We start from the raw sequence: 20,944 nt of genomic DNA on the forward strand, positions 1-20,944 counted from the left end.
GTAATTTCTTAAAAAATATGTTTGAATTTAAGAGTAAACATTTATTTCGTTTAAATGGGTGTACTTGATTTATTAATATATACTGTATTATCCCTGTGTTAATGTAAATTGGTTAAAAAAAAATGGGGGGGCACAATAATATCGCAGTAATTTATGAAATAATTTATCGCCCACTTAAATTTGTTATCGCAACAGGCCTAGTACATATTCATAATTAGTTATAATGTAATGTGTTGCATGTTTATACATAGACATTTAATCTTAGATGTAGTTTTAAACATGCAGAGAATATAGTTTGATATGTATATAAATGCAGATTTACCCACGTATAGATATTTACAGTGGGGCAAATAAGTATTTAGTCAACCACTAATTGTGCAAGTTCTCCCAGTTGAAAATATTAGAGAGGCCTGTAATTGTTAACATGGGTAAACCTCAACCATGAGCGACAGAATGTTGGAAAAAAAACAGAAAATCACATTGTTTGATTTTTAAAGAATTTATTTGCAAATAATGGTGGAAAATAAGTATTTGGTCAATACCAAAAGATCACCTCAGTACTTTGTTATGTCCCCTTTGTTAGCAACAACGGAGAACAAACGTTTTCTGTAACTCTTCACTGTGGTCCCAGCTGTCTGTGGGTCATTCACTAGGTCCCTCCCGTGTGGGTCTGGGATTTTTGCTCACCGTTCTTGTTATCATTTTGACGCCACGGGGTGAAGAGGGAGTTAAAACTATGCGTTGCCCAACGATAGCTCCAAAACATCTCTACTCTAGAGGAAATCTGCATGGAGGAATGGGCCAAAATACCAGCAACAGTGTGTGAAAAGCTTGTGAAGAGTTACAGAAAACGTTTGGCCTCTGTTATTGCCAACAAAGGGTACATACCAAAGTATTGAGACGAACTTTTAGTATTGACCAAATACTTATTTTCCACCATGATTTGGAAATAAATTCTTTAAAAATCAAACAACGTGATTTTCTGTTTTTTTTTTTTTTTTTTCCACATTCTGTCTCTCATGGTTGAGGTTTACCCATGTTGACAATTACAGCCCCTCTAATATTTTAAAGTGGGAGAACTTGCACAATTAGTGGTTGACTAAATACTTATTTGCCCCACGGTATATATACATATAGGAATATTTTTACATATACTGTATTTTACTTAAGTTTTTCTAATCCACATAATATACAGTAGTTTGTAAGAATGTAGTTAAATGTCTTTAAATCAGTGGTAGCGAACAAGTTGTTGTAGTTTTACACATAGAAAATGTGATTTTGTTGTATGAAGTCGTATTTACAGACCTTCGAGGCTTTGCAGTCATGTGTTATTCAGAAGATTGGTGTGACTCTCACTTCTTGTTTGTGTCTTGGGGAATTTACTAAATATAGTACAATTGCTCTCTATTGGTTTTGAACACCTTGTTTTTAGTTCTTATCAAAGTTGAAATATTGCGCGGCATGTCAACTTGGTCGCTGTTGCACAGTTTTAAAAAAAAAAAACATTTCATGGATGAAAATGAATAAAAACTATCTGTGGTGCTCATTTGTCCAGCATCCTGTTCGCCGACATCGAAGGCTTCACCAGTTTGGCGTCTCAGTGTACGGCGCAGGAGCTTGTCATGACGCTCAACGAACTCTTTGCTCGCTTTGACAAGCTGGCTGCGGTAAGTAGTAGGGAGGGTTGGCAGTGAACTCGTTTTATTGACCATAGGTGGAGTTTGACTTTTGTGCTGGTGCAAAACATGTTGATGACCCTGAAACGCGGTGTTAAGCAATAAAATTAACTTACAAGACATACGCTCGGTTAGTAACTTAGCCCATGCTCGAATATACAGGCACCCCAGCTATGTGTGTGTGCTTGTGTGGAGAAGTAGACGCCAATTTTGTGTTTATGGAGATATTCAATTTAAGTTTTCCAGTCACACCATTGCCAAACGAATCCTCACCGTGGTGAGTTTGAAAATGGCAACAGGCAAAACAGGAGACTGCATTTGACTGAATATTCCAGCAAGGGATATTTATAATCATACATTGAAAATGAGCGGTTTTTTGTTTTTGTTTGTTTGTTTCCCATCATTTTAGGGGAATTCAAAATCAGGCTGCTTAGGACAGCTATGCTTTTGGCCAAGGACGTAGTCGATTGAATATGGTACGCCATACTGTGGCTCTGTTGTACAATTAGCGTCTTTAGTGGGACAAACTAAAACTTCGCTCACCATTTTGGCGATCCTTCGTTCTCGCTCGGTAGTTGTTGTTGATTTTGAAAGCTTGAGTTTGAAAAAAATTATGTATATCCATCTTTTTTCTTCTAAGGTGGTTTTGGCTAAGCAAAGCAAATGGCAGTCTCTAAAGTGCTAGTCACATGATCTGTTTGAAAATTAATTTTGACCCATTATAAAATTTTTTTTTTTGTTCATTCCATTAATTTTTTAAAATGCTTTCTAACTTTAATAGACAAAATTTTACCGGCAAAATCTTAATTTTAAATTAATATACTGGAAAGTCAATTAAATGCAAACACATTTTCGGCCATCGGGGGGTCCCCCCTTACTCTCCGTGTATGTTGATGACATTAGACATTCCGATTGACTTTCGGTGGTTTGGATGTCAGTGGCCGCCAGTGAGTAAGGATGAGTTAGGTCACCTGCGTCCTCCAGTGATTAGCGGGTTTACCGTTCCTCCTCAGGAAAATCATTGCCTTCGCATCAAGATCCTTGGTGACTGCTACTACTGCGTGTCAGGGCTTCCCGAGGCCCGTGCCGACCACGCTCACTGCTGCGTGGAGATGGGCCTGGACATGATCGAAGCCATCTCGTAAGATTGTCTTGCACTATTACCGTGGTATGCTAATGTTGTTGTTTGGAATGTTAACACGTGGATAAGAGTTAAAAAAATAAAAATTCCAGGCTGGTCCGGGAGGTGACGGGTGTCAACGTGAACATGCGAGTGGGCATCCACAGCGGCCGCGTTCACTGCGGCGTACTGGGTCTGAGAAAGTGGCAGTTCGATGTCTGGTCCAACGACGTCACACTCGCCAACCAGATGGAGGCCGGTGGAAAAGCAGGGTACAGATATTTTTAAAACTCCAACTGTCCGATCTGATTTTCAATCATTTAAAAATCTACAAACTAATTACTTTCCTTTTTTAAAAAAAATAAATGAAACACCCCCTCCCCCAAAAGAATCCCGATTAGCCACACTTTAATTTCACCCGGAGATAAAAAATTAGAAGATGCAAAAAGGTTTTACATGACCGAATTTAATCTTTGATTACATCATTGGTGTCATTTGTAATGGTAATGTTACGTATTGCCATATTTCCTTTCTAGTTGTTACGAGGTGCATTCAATAAGTTTCCAGACTTTTTTTGGTAGACTTTTTAAAATTCTGTATGTTCTTGCTATACTTCTTATGAGATGACTGACCAATTTTTCTTATTTCCGGTTGAAATGGACAGCTACAGCAGGAATTGGAATACACACTACTAAAGCCTGACTGTCACACCTGGTGAATTTCAAAATGCAATCTGGACGTGAGGACACTTTAGAAGAACGATAGGCAATACAATTCTTGTTTTAAAGTTGGAAAAACTGCCACAGAAACGTATGGTATGCTTCAGACTGCTTATGGAGCATCTTGCATGATTCGAGCATCGGTTTTTGAGTGGCTCAACAGATTCGAAGAAGGCAGGTCTGAGGGATGATGAGAGGTATGGGAGGAGTAGGGAAGTCAGAACACCAGAGTTGATTGGGCAAATAAATAATTTTATGGCTAAAGATCATCATGTGTCTATAGAGACAATAAGTGCCCAGTTTGATATCAGTGAGGGAAGTGTACACACAATTATTGAACTGAAGATGCGGAAGTTTGTCCCAAGGGTGCTCAGTGAAGATCAGAATGAAAGATTCCATCCTTGTCAAAGACTATTTGACCCAGATGAGCATCAAGACAGTTCCTCACCCTCCCTACAGCCCAAACCTTGCTCCCCCTGTGACTTTTGGTTTGTTCCCTAAGCTCAAGGAAAACCTCAGAGACAGTCGTTATGAGATGATTGAGGAGATGAAAGAGGCTGTGATGAGTGTCATTGACACGCTCACACAAGATGACTTTCAGGGGGCCTTCCAGAAGTTGTTGGAACGGTATAACAAGTGCATTGCAGCCGGTGGAAATTACTTCGAAGTGGGAGTTTCATGTGCGTACTATCGATAAACGTGCCCATACGAAAAAAGTCTGGAAACTTATAGAAGGCATCGCAAATGTGCAAATTTGAATTTGGGGATCGCTGGTGTTTGTGGCTCATTTCTGTTGCTTCCTAGCTTGACAAGCACATAAAAAAAACATAAAAGATGTGCTCGAATATTAGATGACACGAATTAAGTCCCATCGGCAGGCGAATCCACATCACCAAGGCGACCCTCAACTACCTGAATGGCGACTACGATGTGGAGGCGGGTGCAGGTGGCGACAGGAACGCTTACCTAAAGAGGAACAGCATAGAAACCTTCCTCATTGTCGGCTGCAGCCAGAAGAGGGTAAGCGTTCCTCATTGTACTTACAGAAAATAACCAGAATTTTAATCAGTACTTTCATCTGGCAACCCCCCTCCCACCCCAAGATAAATCTCCCACAAAACTCACATTTCCATCACTTTCAAAAACATCAGACCATGCTGATTGTTTTCCAAAGCAAAAGCAGACATTTGTAAATGTCTTATTTTGAAGAAACATCACTTTGCTTTCTTGGAGGATTACAGATTTTTTTTTTTTTTTTTTAAATTTAGACAAACGTTTCGAAATGGTCAATCAATTCTAAAAATTAAAAGTATTTTAATCATCCACACTCAATGATTACACTGGACTACAAACATAATGCTTCCTGGATAAAAGTAGTAAGACTTTACTAAATTTAGGTAAAGGCAAGCCAACGCTCAGTGGTACCTCGACATAGGATCCTTTCGACATTCAACGTGAAAATGACTCATAATTTGTCTTGACATATGACGACATGCTCGAAATACGACAATGTATGACAGCATCACAATTTCATTGTTTCCCTCAAGACGGACGCATAGCTTGTTTTAATGTGAGAGAAATAAACATGGGTCCCAAGAAGGTTAGTGCAGGTGGAGAAAAAAGGAAAAAGGTGACTCTTACCATTGAAATTAAAAAGGAAATGATAGAAAGATAAGAGCGCGATATGCGCATCAGAGAACTGGCCCAAAAATATGGCTGCAATATGTCTACTAGAATCTCAAGGACGACTCTCATTAATATTATTGTTGTTATTGTAACATCGGCAAGGAAGTTGCCACCTTCGTCAGGTTTTTAATAATTTATTTCAGCACTGCAACACAACAAGACTAATATGCACTGTAGCCGACACCAACAATAACAGAACATGGAAAGGGAAAGTAAAAACTCTGCCGCACCTCTCTCACTCTCTCGTTGCATTCAGGAGCAGCATGCAAAACACAACAGTCATATTAGAACCCACTTCGTTACATTATTATTATTATTATCATCATTAACGTCATTTTTATTTGTATTTATAAATTGTTTTGCTATGTGTACATTCTATTTGTAATTGCACCTGCAGTGTTAAGGATTTGGCAGGTTTTTGGGCTGTGGAACTAATTAATCAATATTAATGTATTCTTAATGGGAAAATCCCACATTTTGACTTACAAACCAGGTACTGGAATGAATTAAATTCATATGTAGAGGTACCACTGTATTGCATAAATCCTTGTGTTTTGGTATATACTAGATATAACCATCTCATGTCAAATGTAGCAACTTTCTAAAACCGATATAATTAAACCATTGTAATCAAATTTTAACATTAAATATCTTGAATACTTTAGCCAACCAGCATTAAAATCTTTAATTCGCCAATCCATGTGACCACGACAAGTACGATTTAGCCATTTTCATCCCTGAAGCAGATATTTTCCAAAATTTTGTAGACCAATGTTACACTTAGTAAACGGCAGGAACAAAGATGTTATCATTTAAGTGTTGGCTCTCGGCATTTTAGCTTCAACGTAAGCATCCGATTTGGGCGCTAAGCTAACTTTCCTCGTCAACGTTTATGTTTGAAATGGGATGCTATGCTTTTGAAACGGCTATTGTTTCCAAAGTAAGAAGCGTGAAATGGATGGATCCGATGGCGTCCTCCAGCAGTGTCAGCACTTTTTGTCATGTGATTTTTCATAAAAAGGATTTTATGTAACTTCTGGCTAATCTTTTATTTCATCTTGTCTACAAACTTTGTAGTACAAAGACACTCTGTGTTGTGATGTTTTTTCCATGTAATAATCAAAAGAAGCTTTTGATTTTGAATTAAACATGGTCGATTCTAATTCTGTTTTGTGATACAACTGACAGCAAACCCCTTAGTATTATATAATTTGCAAAGTGCCATTATCGTAAAGTGTATAAAGTGCAAAAGTATATACGTACTGTGTTTATATTTTTTGCATGCATGTCAGAAAGAGGAGAAGGCCGTGATCGCCAAGATGAATTGTCATCGGACCAACTCTGTGGGTCACAACAGCAGCCACTGGACAGACCGACCTTTCTACAACCATCTGGCCAACAATAATCAGATCTCCAAGGAGATGAAGAGGATGGTAAGGCCACATCACACTTAATTAAGTCATTGGCTGCCATTGATGACGACAACGACGTCAATGGTAGACAAAGAGTTAAAAGCGTATTTAGTTAACAACTAGAGTTAAATATTCCAAGAACACTGTGCCAGTCAGTGCTCCTGATAAAAAAGTTATATCCTTAAGATTAAGATGGAATTGAAATTATACTTAGACATTGAAAACATTTAAAAACAAAATTACAATTTGATTTCCGAATCTAAACAAAATTGATTATTTTAAAAGGAATTACATTAAGATAGTTTACGTTTTAAAAGACTACATTTTGATAATCTAAATTTATATATAAATGGATCTCTGTGTGTTTCCTATGGACTCCGAAACAGCTCGACCGATTTTCCTCAAATTTGACACATTTGTACGACAAGCGTTGGCGAGTGTTCTTAGGTAGGTTCTGTATCGTAGTACTCCTGATAAGTATCGAAAATCCATCCATTATATACTTCTTAATCCGGGGTCGGGTCGCGGGGGTATCAGATTTGTAAGGGAAGCCCAGAGTTCCACTTCAACCTGCTCCTCTGGCAGGATCCTATGGCGTTCCCAGGCCAGCCGAGAGACAGTCTCTCCAGTGTGTGATGCGTCGTCCCCAGAAACTCCCGCTGGTGGGACATGCCCGGAACACTACTCCAGGGATACGGCATCCGAACTAGATGCCCGAGCCACCTCAGATGGCTCCTCTCAACGCGGAGGAGTAGCAGCTCGACCCCGAGTCCCTCCCGGATGAATGAAATTCTCACCCCATCTTTAAGAGATAGCCCAGACACCCTGCAGAGGAAACCGCTTGTATCCGAGATCTTGTTCTTTTGGTCACGACCCACAGCTCGCGACCATAGGTGAGGGTAGGAACGTAGATCGACTGGTAAATCGAGAGCTTTGTGCTTTTTGGCACAGCTCCTTCACCACAGCGCACGGGTACAGAGTCCGCATCACCAATCCGCCTAACCATCTCCCGCTCTCTCTTGCCCTCACTCGTGAACAACACCCCAAATCACGTGAACTCCTCCACCCCGGGCAGGATCTATCTCATCCCCGACCCAGAGACGCCACACCACCCTTTTCCGACTGAGGACCATGATCTCTGATTTATTGTAGAGCTGGTCCACTGTTCCATGGTCAGGATGAAAACCACACTGCTCCTCCTAAATCCAATTCGACTTCCTGATGAACCTCCTCTCAGCACCCCTGAATGGACTTTTTCAGGGAGGCCGAGGAGTGTGATCCATCTATAGTTGGAACACACCCTCTGGACCACAAAAGGGGGACCACAACCCCCGTTCTGCCAATTGATGTCCACACAATGTTGTAGAGCAGCGGTCTCAAACCGACTCCACAAAGGGCCGCAGTGGGTCCTGGTTTTTGTTCCAACAGATCCAGCACAAACAGTTCAACCAATGAGGTTTCTACTAACATAAGCAGCACCTGATTGCAATCAACTGATTACACTTGTAAGAAACCAGATTGGTGAAAAGGTATTTGTCTCGTTTGGTTGGAATGAAATCCAGTACCCCCTGCGGCCCTTTGAGGACCGGTTTGAGACCACTGTTGTAGAGGCATGTCAGCCACAACAGCTCCTCAACATCCAAAGCCTTTAGGAACTCCGAGCGGACCTCATCCACCCCAGGGCCTTGCCACTGAGGATCTTTGAAAATCGATCATCGAAAAAATCGGCTTGCAGAAGGAATGGTTGATTTTCACCAAATTTGACACACTCATAGAACGTGTCAATCAATCGACAATCAATAATTTTTCACAGATGTTCCAAGGTTGCAGAGCTATCAATAATGCAGAAATTTGACAAAAACCCAAAACCAAAATGTCCGAAGTCGGATTTTAACGAAGATTGGCAGATTCATTGTTGGGGACTGTCACCATTTAAATTTTCACACCAGAGCAACAAAGATATAAAGACATAAGACTACTTTCAAAAGTGGTGTCTTTGGAGTGGGTCGCAGTGGAGTGGAAGTCTGATGCTGCGGAGTTAAATTGGACCCTTTAAAACGTGCTGCTTTAATGGGTTCAAAAATTATATGCCTGAGTAACAATGGTTATACTGTTGTGGAAGGTGTCCCCAGAAGTCTACCCATGCAGCCCGGATTTTTAGGAACGAGGAAAAATTGACATGCTTGGGTGTCTAAAGAAGTAGTCCCCATGTTACGAACGAGTTCTGCTCCTATGCTGGCAATGTAATCCGAATTTCTGCATAAATTGGAATTAACCCTTTAAGTACCCAAATACCTCATAAGTCTCAAAATAACTGTCCAAAAACATGTATTATACGTAGGGGTGGGCATCCAGCATCAATGGGAGCGGGTTCTAATCCTCCGATGCTCCCTGAACCGTTTGAATTTTAAAATTTCGATTCCATGTTTCGATGCCCTGACCGCCGATCGGAAAAAATTTGCTGCCGAAAACCGAAGAAGCCACAAGCGTGTTTGTGCATTGCAACTTGATTACAACCATGGACACAGTAAGGCGGCCCTCAAAAGTTTAACTCAACTTTACAAAAAAAAAAAAAGACCAGTCAGCTCAGTGCAACATTTGCAACACAACTATATCATGCATTGGTGGCTGCACGACCATTAGTGGTGGTAACCTCTTGGTAGCTCAGGATATGATACGATTTGCGATACAACGCTCACGATAACGATGATCTCATGATATGGCGATACAACGATTACCGATACATTGGTCAGGAAATCATTGTAGGATATTCAACAAGACAACTAATAAACAGAAAAACAACATCCTTCTGCTGTAAGTTTAACACTAGTAGAAGTCCAATCAATTTTAATTGGGAGGGCGGCAGCAAATAAACATCTTCCTCTTCAAACAGGCCCCTCCCACTTCTATGGCCATCAGTGGCAGCCAATGCCAGGCAACTAGGTAATTTTGGGCTAGTTTTTTGTGGTCATTACCTGTTATCTTTTTAGTGACTTCCTGTTGATTTTGAGTAACAGGAAGTGACCTGTAAATGCCTCAAAAATCGGAAAGAGTGACTGTGAATGCTCCGATTTCGAATGAACGTTTATTCGCCCTTCCCAATCCTAGTGGATTGGGCGTCGAGCGCCGTCAATGGCAGCCATAGTTACCTGAAATGCTATTATGGTGGAAGATTTTAGTAGCAACTTGTTGGTTCCTTAGTATCAATATTATTTTTAAACAATTTTAAAACAATATCTTTAAAACGATTCTTGGCATGAGCGTATCGATAACCTTTTGGGATACAAAGTATTACGATATATCACCATTTCGACCGCTGAATTGGTGGCCAAAACCATGGGGAAGCCTGGTTTCGAGGTTTCTTATGTGTCGATTTAACAAACTTTGGCCCCAACAACCCAGCACAACACCGGCCTATACTGCTTGTGATCAATGAGCAAAATGAATTTTTGACATTAATGAAATCGCATTCTGATGTAAAAAAGAAAAAAGAAAAAAGCATAGGTAAATGTTCTAGATAAAGCATTGGGCTTAACTGATTAGTGTGGAGCAGCTGATTACCAAGACAGGATGTTATTGCATGTGATCCGGCTGCACTGACACAGCTACAAAGTTCACACAAAATAGTTACATCGTGCTTTTCTTGGAATCGGGCCTTTCATTTCATCAAAAGTTTTTCCACCGAATCTCGTGCCTTCCATTCGAGTCCTGACCTTTTCTTGAACCCTGTCTTTTTGTTGCAGGGCTTCGAGGACCCGAAGGACAAGTGAGTTGGGCCTTAAAGTATTCTAACATCAACACTGTGAAACGTGTATAGCTATTTCCACGTCAGCTCCTGAGGGGTTCCCTTCATCTACTGCTCGCCTTTTCCAGTCTTGCTGTTGCTATGGAAACCCTCCACGTATCACCGTCACCGGCTATCAATAAGACTAATGTCTTTTAAACCCAAATTAGTTTTTTGAGAATACACTGAATGGACTCTAGGAGTACACTGTAAAAAAAAAAAAAAATCCTAAACTGAAGATTTAAGTTAAGATGATTATCATGTGGCTCTATTTACCCTTTTGCTGTGAATTTAAATTGGTTGATCACTACTAGGCGTCCAATCCATTTGATTTATATATTTACTTAAAGTGAAGTCCAGTTTACAGGAAAGTTTTACTTTAAACTACAGTTGTGGTCAAAAGTTTACATACCCTTGTGAAGAACATAATGTCATGGCTTTCTTGAGTTTCCAGTTATTTCTACAACTCTGATTTTTCTCCGATAGTGATTGGAACAGATACTTCTTTGTCACAAAAAACATTCATGAAGTTTGGTTCTTTTATGACTTTATTATGGGTTAACAGAAAAAGTGATCAAATCTGCTGGGTCAAAAATATACATACGTGGATCTGAAAAAGTGAATCATTGACTTGAACAAGTCAGGAAAGTCACTTGGAGCCATTTCAAAGCAGCTGCAGGTCCCAAGAGCAACAGTGCAAACAATTGTTTGTATGTATAAAGTGCATGGGACTGTTTTGTCACTGCCACGATCAGGAAGAAAAGGCAAGCTATCACCTGCTGCTGAGAGAAAATTGGTCAGGAGGGTGAAGATTCAACCGAGAATCACCAAAAAGCAGATCTGCCAAGAATTAGAAGCTGCTGGAACACATGTGTCAGTGTCCACAGTCAAGCGTGTTTTGCATCTCCATGGACTGAGAGGCTTCCGTGCAAGAAGGAAGCCCTTGCTCCAAAAGCGGCACCTTAAGGCTCGACTGAAGTTTGCTGCTGATCACATGGACAAAGATAAGACCTTCTGGAGGAAAGTTCTGTGGTCAGACAAAACAAAAATCGAGCTGTTTGTCCACAATGCCCAGCAATATGTTTGGAGGAGAAAAGGTGAGGCCTTTAACCCCAAGTACACCATGCCTATCGTCAAGCACGGTGGTGGTAGTATTATGCAGTGGGGCTGTTTTGCTTCCAATGGAACTGGTGCTTTACAGAGAGTAAATGGGATAATGAAGAAGGAGGATTACCTTCAAATTCTTCGAGATAACCTAACGTCATCAGCCCAAAGATTGGGTCTTGGGCGCAGTTGGGTGTTCCAACAGGACAATGACCCCAAACACACATCAGAAGTGGTAATGGAATGGCTAAATCAGGCTAGAATTAAGGTTTTCCAATGGCCTTCCCAAAGTCCTGACTTAAACCCCATTGACAACTTGTGGACAATGCTGAAGAAGCAAGTCCATGTCAGAAAGCCATCAAATTTAACTGAACTGCACCAATTCTGTCAAGAGGAGTGGTCAAAGATTCAACCAGAAGCTTGCCAGAAGCTTGTGGATGGCTACCAAAAGCGCCTAATTGAAGTGAAAATGGCCAAGGGACATGTTACCAAATATTAGCGCTGCTGTATGTATATTTTTGACCCAGCAGATTTGATCACTTTTTTCTGTTCACCCATAATAAAGTCATAAAAGAACCAAACATCATGAATGTTTTTTGTGACAAAGAAGTATCTGTTCCAATCACTCTATCAGAGAAAAATCAGAGTTGTAGGAATAACTGGAAACTCAAGAGAGCCATGACATTATGTTCTTCCCAACTGTATGTAAACTTTTGATCACAACTGTACTTGACAGACGTCCAGTGTACTAAAAATGTTGAGTTGAAACTTGTGTTGCACTAATATAGTTTTACTGCTCCTGTTACCGATTCCGCTGCCTGGCTGTGCGGTATCGGATGATGTCGAAACTGTATGTATACATTATTTTTCCCAAAACAAATAGTTTTTTCATTTTATTACTAAATTACACAATACTCACATTAATGTAAAATAATTGCTGTCATAGCTTGGTCAGACACTGCTTAACAACTTAGTTTGTGCATACCTGGTATGGGTGACAATAAATGAACTTCTCTAAAACCTGAGCCTTAAAATGCTCTCGAAGCCCAAAACTTTTTTTTTTTTTTTTTTGTTAGTCAATTTCGTACATTAGTTTAGCTCGTGTCCTAATGACATATGCTAGCAGATGACAAATGTTCGCTAGCCATCTGTTTCCTAGCTCCTAACACTAACATTTTCATAGATGCTCATTCCAATGTGCGTTCATAAAACTTCAAATCTTGGCTGGTATTACTGTTTGACATGTTCCAATATCCACCATTGAAATTTTAAAATATAGACCTACACATTGAAAATAAGACTGCTAAATGAGCACATTCTACAACACGTACCAGAATTAAAAACTCTCATGGGCTTTAAAAAAAATGATTTTTTAAAACTTCTTCTGTTGCGGTATTCGTAACTGGCAGCCGTCTTGGGAAGGGCAACCAACAGTTGGAAATTTCGAAGAGTACCGTATTTTTCGCACTATAAGGCGCACCTAAAAGCCTTCAATTTGATCAAAAACCGACAGATCGATATTGTTTAATCATGGTATGACATTCCCTTTACTGCAGCTCCATCTAGTGGATGCATACCTCAACCCTAATCACTACTACTACTACTGCACTTTATAATCCATAAGCCCTATATATAAAAAGTTTTTAAATGGGCCATTCATTGAAAGTGCGCCTTATTGTGCGGAAAATACGGTAGATATTGTGTGCATAGTCAGCGAATTAGTTCTCCTTATTTTCCGATACCATTGCCTGCATTTTATTGCCGTATCAGAGCCCCTTCCAATACTGGTATCAGTATCTATGCAATACTAGTTCAAAATATTAAGTCCAGTTTACTTAGAATGATCAGTTTACAGCGTCTTAGGGTTAGGGTTTTTCCATCAAAACTTCTTTCAAGTTTTGTTTTTTATGTGTAGGTTCTATATTGACTTTGTGGAAAAAGAATGACACACAATTATCAATCTAAGGGGTTGTCATGGGCCCTCTGCTGTCAACTAATGCTACTGCTCAGTGTTACCTTTGCTATTAGCTGGGATAGGCTCCAGCACCCCGCGACCCTTGTGAGGATAAGCGGTTCAGAAGATTAATGAATGAATATAAGCAAACAGTAATTGTTATATTAAATTTTTCTTCCATTGATGGCAATAGACATCCGATCTTCCGTTCTACAACTATTATGAATGAATGAATGAATTTATCATCATCATCATCAAATCATCATAAAACTAACATTATAACTAAAGGTTGACGACATTTAGTGTTGTCAACTTTTCGATAAATTTTTTGGCTGAACAGACACGCGCAGGAGCACATGAACCCCGAAGACGAGGTGGACGAATTCCTGGGCCGAGCCATCGACGCACGTAGCATCGACCGCCTGCGATCGGAACACGTCAAGAAATTTCTGCTTACCTTCAGGGAAGCCGACTTGGAGAACAAGGTTGGATATCGTCGTTTGTCTCCATCTTTACGATGGTGACGATATTGATTCGTGATGTTGCTACTTGTCTCGCAGTATTCCAGACAAGTGGATTCCCGCTTCGGGGCTTACGTGGCATGCGCCTCCCTTGTGTTCATCTTCATCTGCTGTATACATGTCGTCATCATGCCTCCGTGAGTCACGTAAAGGCAAACAGATTCCAGAGTTAACAAGTGTTTACTAGTTCTAGGTTACTAGCTGCCATTAACACTGATGGACTCCCGATCCATTTTGGCCGATGATTGGTGCCTGCACCTCCCAGTCAAAATGGATTGGAAGTCTGTTGCCGTCAAATGCATTGACATACAGAGGTGTGTAGTAACGAGTTACATTTGCTTGAGTAGCTTTTTGAGAAAAATGTACCTGTAAAAGTAGTTTTACAAAGCCATACTGTTTACTTTTACTGGAGTAGATTTGTGAAAAAGAAACGCTCTTTATTCTACATATTAGATTTATTTTTTTTGCCAGAGATGCCAACAGTGGCTCTACCAGTTTCACCAATGAGATGTCGCAACAATAATCACATGACTATTATACCATTCAGACTCAAGCTTGCTGCTCTCTGATCATGCCGGCCTGTTTAATCACGTGACATCTTTAGAGCACCGTAAAAAATGAAGCACTTGACATAGAGCGCTGCTGTCAAAATGACTCGAAAGTGCGGATTTTAACCTTTCTCCCAATTTTTATTTTGCACCAATTGACCACGGAAAAGTCGGGGATATGATCCTTCTATTTTCATAACATGAAATATGTTCTTTCCACTAGAGGGCACTCATGCTTTTTGGACGAATGATGCTTCAGTTCTGTAGATTTTTTAAACAAATTCTTTGGCTTAATGTTATGTAACAGGTTAGTGTACAGTGTAATAATAACGGTTCATATAGACAACTTTGTGCTGGAAAAAAAAAATTTGCCGCCCCCCCAAAATCAAAACATTGTAAGCAGTTACAATTTTTGTACCGCCGTTACAGTTACTGAGGATGTGAAGGGGCAGGTTACCACGATTTGGTTGTATGATGCGCGAGTTGTCTGAGAGACATGGAGTGGGCAGAGTGGGAGGGGTGTAGAGAGAAGGGGGTTGTAAAGCCGTTGCAAATGCGATGCGAGGGGGCTCAGCGCGTTCTCGCTAGCATTAGAATTTAACGATGCGAGCATCATCTTACTCTCAGGCAACATTTTTTTTTTTTTTACATACAGTTCATTGAAAATAATGCAGTTTTCCTCTTGAGTGGGCGTTATCCTAGTAAATGCTACAATAAAATAATTTTTGTTTTTTATTACCAAAAATACTCACTTGCCCTAAACTTTTCTTAAATGACATATCGATAAACCTTGTGATTTTTTTTCCCCAATCAATAAGACAGTTCAATTCAATCCGTTAATATAAACATAAATGATGTGAAAGACGTTATAGCACGGACATGTAATAACGTGTAGAACATGAAAAGTCACGTCAGTTACTTTTCCGTGTAACTAATTACTCTTACTTTGAGGTAACTGATTTACTAACTCAATTACTCTTTGGGAGAATCATTTAGAGCTAATTTTTAAAAGTAAGATTAACATTACATAACATAACATAACAGCTCATTACTTGAGTATTCTTTTCAGCAAATCCTTTTTTTATTTGTACTTGAGTACATTTTTTGGATGACTTTTACTTGAGTATCACAATTTTGAAATAACGCTACTCTTACTTGAGTAAAAATTTTGGCTACTCTACCCGCCTTTGGTGACGTATGATCACCCTGAAATACTGAATGTACCATTTTCAGTTCTGATGTGATGAGGGGCTTGTTTGCGGGCTGCCTAGTGGTCCTGACGCCACTCGTGTTGGTGTCCAGTGTGTACTGCTGCTATGGGGTAGGTGGCTATCTTCAGATTTCTGAGAAAACGCTCCCAACAGGATTAATTTGTTGCCATTTTGTCGCGTTAAGGTGTTCCCAACCACCCTGCGGACGTTCTCCAGAAAGATCGTCCAATCGCGTCTCAAAAGCACCATGGTGGGCGTGGCCGCCATCCTAGTGGTCTTCCTGTCGGCTTTTGTCAACATTGTGAGCAGATCTGCTTTTTTTGCTTAGTCTTTTCTCATGGACGACCGCTGACCTTTGAACTCTCACCCAGTTCACCTGCAGCGGGAATGATGTTCGCGGCTGCATAGCGGCGGAGCTTAACATAAGCTGGGACGCGGTGGACGCTTGCCACGCGCGCTTCCTCAACTACAGCCTGGATGCACAGACAGGACCCTGCGGGGATCCGGCACCCTTCTGCGGATTTCCCGAGGTAGGAGTCCCGATGAATGCCAAACAACTGTGAATGTGAGAAATTCGAGCCAAAGGACCTGTTAAAAACGGTCGCTGTTAACGATGTGTTTGTGTTTCTTCAGTACTTTTCGTGGTGCGTGGTGTTGAGCCTGCTAGCGTGCTCGGTCTTCCTGCAGGCTCACAGCCTGGGCAAGCTGGTACTCATGCTGGCCATGGAGCTGCTCTACCTTCTGGTTGTGGAGCTGCCAAGGGGCATTCTCCTTGACAACCGCGACCTCCTTGTGGTCGCTCACTCCGCGTGAGTGCTTTAAATATGAGTAGTCTCGAAATGAACAAGGTTTCCCCACAGGTCATTAACGAAATGAATTCATACTCTCCAACATAGTTGAGATTTGATCTAAAAATTTCCTTTTCTTCTTCTCGTCTTTCTACAGGGAACAGCTGAACGCAACGAGGTGAGAGCGACGCAGTCGTCATCTGTTGTAGCAACGTTTCCTAAAACCTTGTTCACGTGTGTCTGCTTCCTGTAGCTGCGCTGTGGATTCTAAGGTGCCTCTAAAGATCATGACGCCGGTCGTCATCACTGTCTTCGTGCTGGCGCTCTATCTGCACGCTCAGCAGGTGGAGTCCACAGCCAGACTCGACTTCCTCTGGAAGCTGCAGGTCAGCTCGCTTAAATTGGAAATGCCTAAGTGCGCTTTTAAACAAAAGATTTTTTTCGACATTGGCCATTCGCAAATGACAGTGGGCCTCAGTTTACAATACAAATATTGTTTTGATGGCATTGATTCAGACTGCAGCTTAAAGTGACAGATCTTTTTGCCTTTTAACAGACTTGAGATCTTTCATGACCTTCTGAACAGGTTAGGTCACATTGAATAAGCACTAGTCTCCATTATCCGATTTGCAGAAACATTAATTTTTGCTGATCTTGAGCAATACATTTCCCTTTTCTCCCACCTCGCATCAGTGGTTTGCAGAGGTGGGTAGTAATGTGTTACATTTATTTGGGTAACTTTTTGAGAAAAATGTACTTCTAAGAGCAGTTTTAGTAGGCCATACTTTTTACTGGAGTAGATTTGTAAAGAAGAAACTCTACTCTTGCTCCGCTACTTTGGGCTACACTAGTTGTTACATCTTTCCTCTTTATTTTACATGATTTTTTATTTTTTGCCAGCAATGCCAACAGTAGCTCCACCAGTTTCACCGATGAGACGTCCCAACCAGTGTTGTTAATAACGGCGTTAGAGTATAACAGCATTGTTTTCATTAGTAATCTAATTTTTACTTCTTTGCAACGCTGTTACTGTTACTGAGGATGTAAAGGTCCGCGTTACTACAGTTTGGTTGAATGAAGAGCAAGTTGTCTGATTTTGTTGCACATCTGCTTGCTTGACTGCCCTGGAAAGTGCAGAGTGGGAGGAGGAGGAGCGAAGGGGCTGGTGACGCAGTGCAAACGCGATTATGGGCTAGGTGGCTCGGAGCGTTAGCATAGCATTGGCGTTGTACCATTAGCATTTAGAGTGGCGAGCGTCATCTTAACGGTCACTTCTGTGATCCTCTTTCTTCCTTTGGACCTCCACCACACGGTGGCGCCTCTTTATGTTGTATGTTTACTTTCTTCTTCAGTTGCTACCTACTTTTTGGGGAGTCAAGTGTGATCATGTGTGCATGGTCCGTTCCGTTGCACTCCCGAGTGACGAGTGGTTGAGCTAGATTTATTTATTTTTCGAACTCTATGGCAACGTTTTTTTTTTTTTTTACACGCTGTTCGTGGCATCCAGGTGGGTACAATTAATCGAAAATAATGTATTGTTTTCCTGCTGCGTGTTGTCACCAAGTTGGCATTGTCCTTGTAGAGGCTACTTTTTTTTTTTTTTTTATATTATCAAAAATAGTCACTTGCCCTAAACTTTTCTTAAATACGAATCCATGAACCTTGTGTAATGTTTTTTTTAATTCAAAACAACTAGAGGAAAGGCAGGAAATTCAGAGCCTCATCTGCATATTGAAAAATATATTGATATATATTCGGGGTGTGACGATACACACAAGTCACGGTTCAGTATGTACTTTTGTATGGAGATCACTGTTCGGTGTAGGATTCAGTACAACAGGAAAAACAAAAAGGGTATTTTCTCACAGCATTTGAAAGTCAAGGTTTGTATACTTTTACAGTTATATAGGTGAAATTTAAAAATAAATGTAAAAAGTGTGACCTGTTTTCTTTTTTTAATGAAAAAGTTTATTTCAATCAGTTAATATAAACATATTTGATGTGAACGATGTTACAGAATGTATAATGTAACTACATGTAGAACCTGAAAAGTAACATTAGTTACTTGGCTGAGTAACTACTCTTACAATGAGGTAACTGATTTACTGACTCACTTTTTGGGAGAAGTAAATAACTAAGTAACAAATTTTTTTAACGTAAGACTAACACTGGTTGCAACAAGAATCACATGACTCCATTATACCACCGTAAAAAATGAAGTATTTGACATAGAGCGCTGCCCTCAACATGACTCGAAAGCGCGGATTTTAACCTTTTTATTTGGCACCGACCATGGAAAACCGGAGATTCCTTTCTCCACTAGAGGGCACTCATGCTCTTTGGACAAATGATGCCTTATTTGTTATTTTTTTCTCTCGCTGGAATTTGATTATTATTTTTTTTTTTTTGTATTTCGTATTTCTTTGGCTTAAAGTGGTTATGCAATGGGTTATTGTACAGTATGACGACAGTTCTTGTATCTTTGTGTTGAGAAAAAAACCCTCCATTTTCCAAACTACCATTTATTTGGATGACTATTTTTACTTTAGTAATATTATTTTGAATATATTTTGCGACAATATGTAACCCTTTCATGCGCAAATATATATGGCGGAAAACACTCAAGTGTCTTCAAGTTCCACTCTGAGACCCCCAATTTGGCCTAACTTAAAATCCCAATTTTCTGGGGGAAGAAGAATTTTGAACAGGAGGGCATTTAAAAAAATAGAAAAAAATTTTAAACAGCAAAACCCTATCTGGAGGAGAGCGCACGCGAGAGCAGAATTACAGACGCCATGACTTTAAACAGATATTATTGCGTACTTACCTTGTTTCGATCCAAAAACTCCATGTAGCATGTATCACTGCGTGTCTAGACACAGCTAATTTTATGGGTGAAACATGGTAACATACCAAGGGTCACGATGGAGAAATCGCAGACAACAAGGAGTGGTGGTGATTTTCTTTTTTTCAATTTTTCTTTGTTTTAGATCCATTATTTATCATCAAACATATCGGAGGAAATGCGACAGTAACACACACAAAAAAAATACAATTAAGCAATAGTTATGATGTAGATATCTGACTTTTTTACAGACATTTTTTTTCATTGTGACATAATTTGTTGAAAAATTTAAAATATGCGAGTAATTTTTTAAAGTAGTTTTTTTTTTTTAAACAAAATAGTAGGCATCAATTAATGATTCTAGGCTACAAATTAAAAATAGTTCGGGGGCTTAATGCATGATGAATCTGCTATGGCAGCGTATGGACATATTGTCCTATCAAACAACAGTTGTTTTGGCTTAAAATACAGCAGTTTATTTTAAAGAGGAGTGTAAGAGGAGAAACTGCTTTTTCAGTCTTGTGTTTTCTGCAATTGGCGGACATTGAAGGCGCTCGATGTCCAGTCCGTTTGACTGGGAGGGGTGAATACGTATGTGAAGTGTTCAGTTAGTTGTATTGAAGACCAGAATAGACTGTTGTTGTGAAGAAGAAAAAAGCCACTCTAATAGGTGCAAGAACATATGTTCTTGACACTTTCAGGCACAGGTCGTCCAGAGTTGATGTTGTGTTCAGATACATTGATATTGTGTTTTTTTGTTTTTTGCGTGCAGGCGACTGAGGAAAAAGAGGAGATGGAGGAGCTGCAGGCGTACAACCGCCGCCTGCTGCACAACATCCTTCCCAAGGATGTGGCCGCGCACTTTTTGCAGCAGGAGCGCCGCAACGATGAGCTCTACTACCAATCCTGCGAGTGCGTTGCAGTCATGTTCGCTTCGATCAGCAACTTCTCTGAATTCTACGTGGAGCTGGAGGGCAACAACGAGGGCGTCGAGTGCCTCAGGCTTCTCAACGAGATTATCGCAGACTTCGACGAGGTATGCCAAAACAAGCCCTAAGGCTGCCGCGAAAATTTGAGAACGAAATGTCACTCGCAGATCATCAGCGAGGACAACTTCCGCCAGCTGGAGAAAATCAAGACGATCGGCTCGACGTACATGGCTGCATCGGGTCTGAACGCGTGGACGTACGACAAGACGGGCCGCTCGCACATCCGCGCGCTGGCCGACTACGCCATGCGCCTCATGGAGCAGATGAAGTACATCAACGAGCACTCCTTTAATAACTTCAAAATGAAGATCGGTGAGGAAGACGACTGCCTGAACGTCTTCTTCTTAAGACCACTAAATGTTTTTCATCCCGTTAGGTCTGAACATGGGCCCTGTGGTGGCCGGTGTCATTGGCGCCCGCAAGCCTCAGTACGACATTTGGGGCAACACGGTCAACGTAGCCAGTCGCATGGACAGCACCGGCGTGCCCGAGAAGATACAGGTGCAAACAATTATTTTGATATTTGATGAATCACTGATTTTTAGTGCAAGTCCGGAATGTCTCCAAATGATTAATCAACTAGTTTT

The 20,944-nt window shown here is 40.6% G+C and overlaps 1 protein-coding gene across 1 annotated transcript in view; it reads left to right on the forward strand.

The window, feature by feature from the left end:
• The window catches only part of adcy5 (adenylate cyclase 5), a 56,140-nt gene that overhangs the window by 34,066 nt on the left and 1,130 nt on the right, over positions 1-20,944 (forward strand). Inside the window, exons 5-21 of the mRNA XM_057852113.1 lie at positions 1,556-1,667; positions 2,690-2,817; positions 2,910-3,068; positions 4,394-4,535; positions 6,494-6,634; positions 10,357-10,379; positions 13,796-13,940; positions 14,016-14,113; positions 15,758-15,845; positions 15,920-16,036; positions 16,107-16,265; positions 16,369-16,544; positions 16,681-16,701; positions 16,777-16,909; positions 20,141-20,404; positions 20,465-20,669; positions 20,734-20,858. Coding sequence (XP_057708096.1) covers positions 1,556-1,667; positions 2,690-2,817; positions 2,910-3,068; positions 4,394-4,535; positions 6,494-6,634; positions 10,357-10,379; positions 13,796-13,940; positions 14,016-14,113; positions 15,758-15,845; positions 15,920-16,036; positions 16,107-16,265; positions 16,369-16,544; positions 16,681-16,701; positions 16,777-16,909; positions 20,141-20,404; positions 20,465-20,669; positions 20,734-20,858 — 2,236 coding nt within the window. The remainder of the gene's footprint in view (positions 1-1,555; positions 1,668-2,689; positions 2,818-2,909; positions 3,069-4,393; positions 4,536-6,493; positions 6,635-10,356; positions 10,380-13,795; positions 13,941-14,015; positions 14,114-15,757; positions 15,846-15,919; positions 16,037-16,106; positions 16,266-16,368; positions 16,545-16,680; positions 16,702-16,776; positions 16,910-20,140; positions 20,405-20,464; positions 20,670-20,733; positions 20,859-20,944) is intronic.

The sequence above is a fragment of the Corythoichthys intestinalis genome, chromosome 12, assembly GCF_030265065.1.
Source record: "Corythoichthys intestinalis isolate RoL2023-P3 chromosome 12, ASM3026506v1, whole genome shotgun sequence".
Taxonomy (NCBI): Eukaryota; Metazoa; Chordata; class Actinopteri; order Syngnathiformes; family Syngnathidae; genus Corythoichthys; species Corythoichthys intestinalis.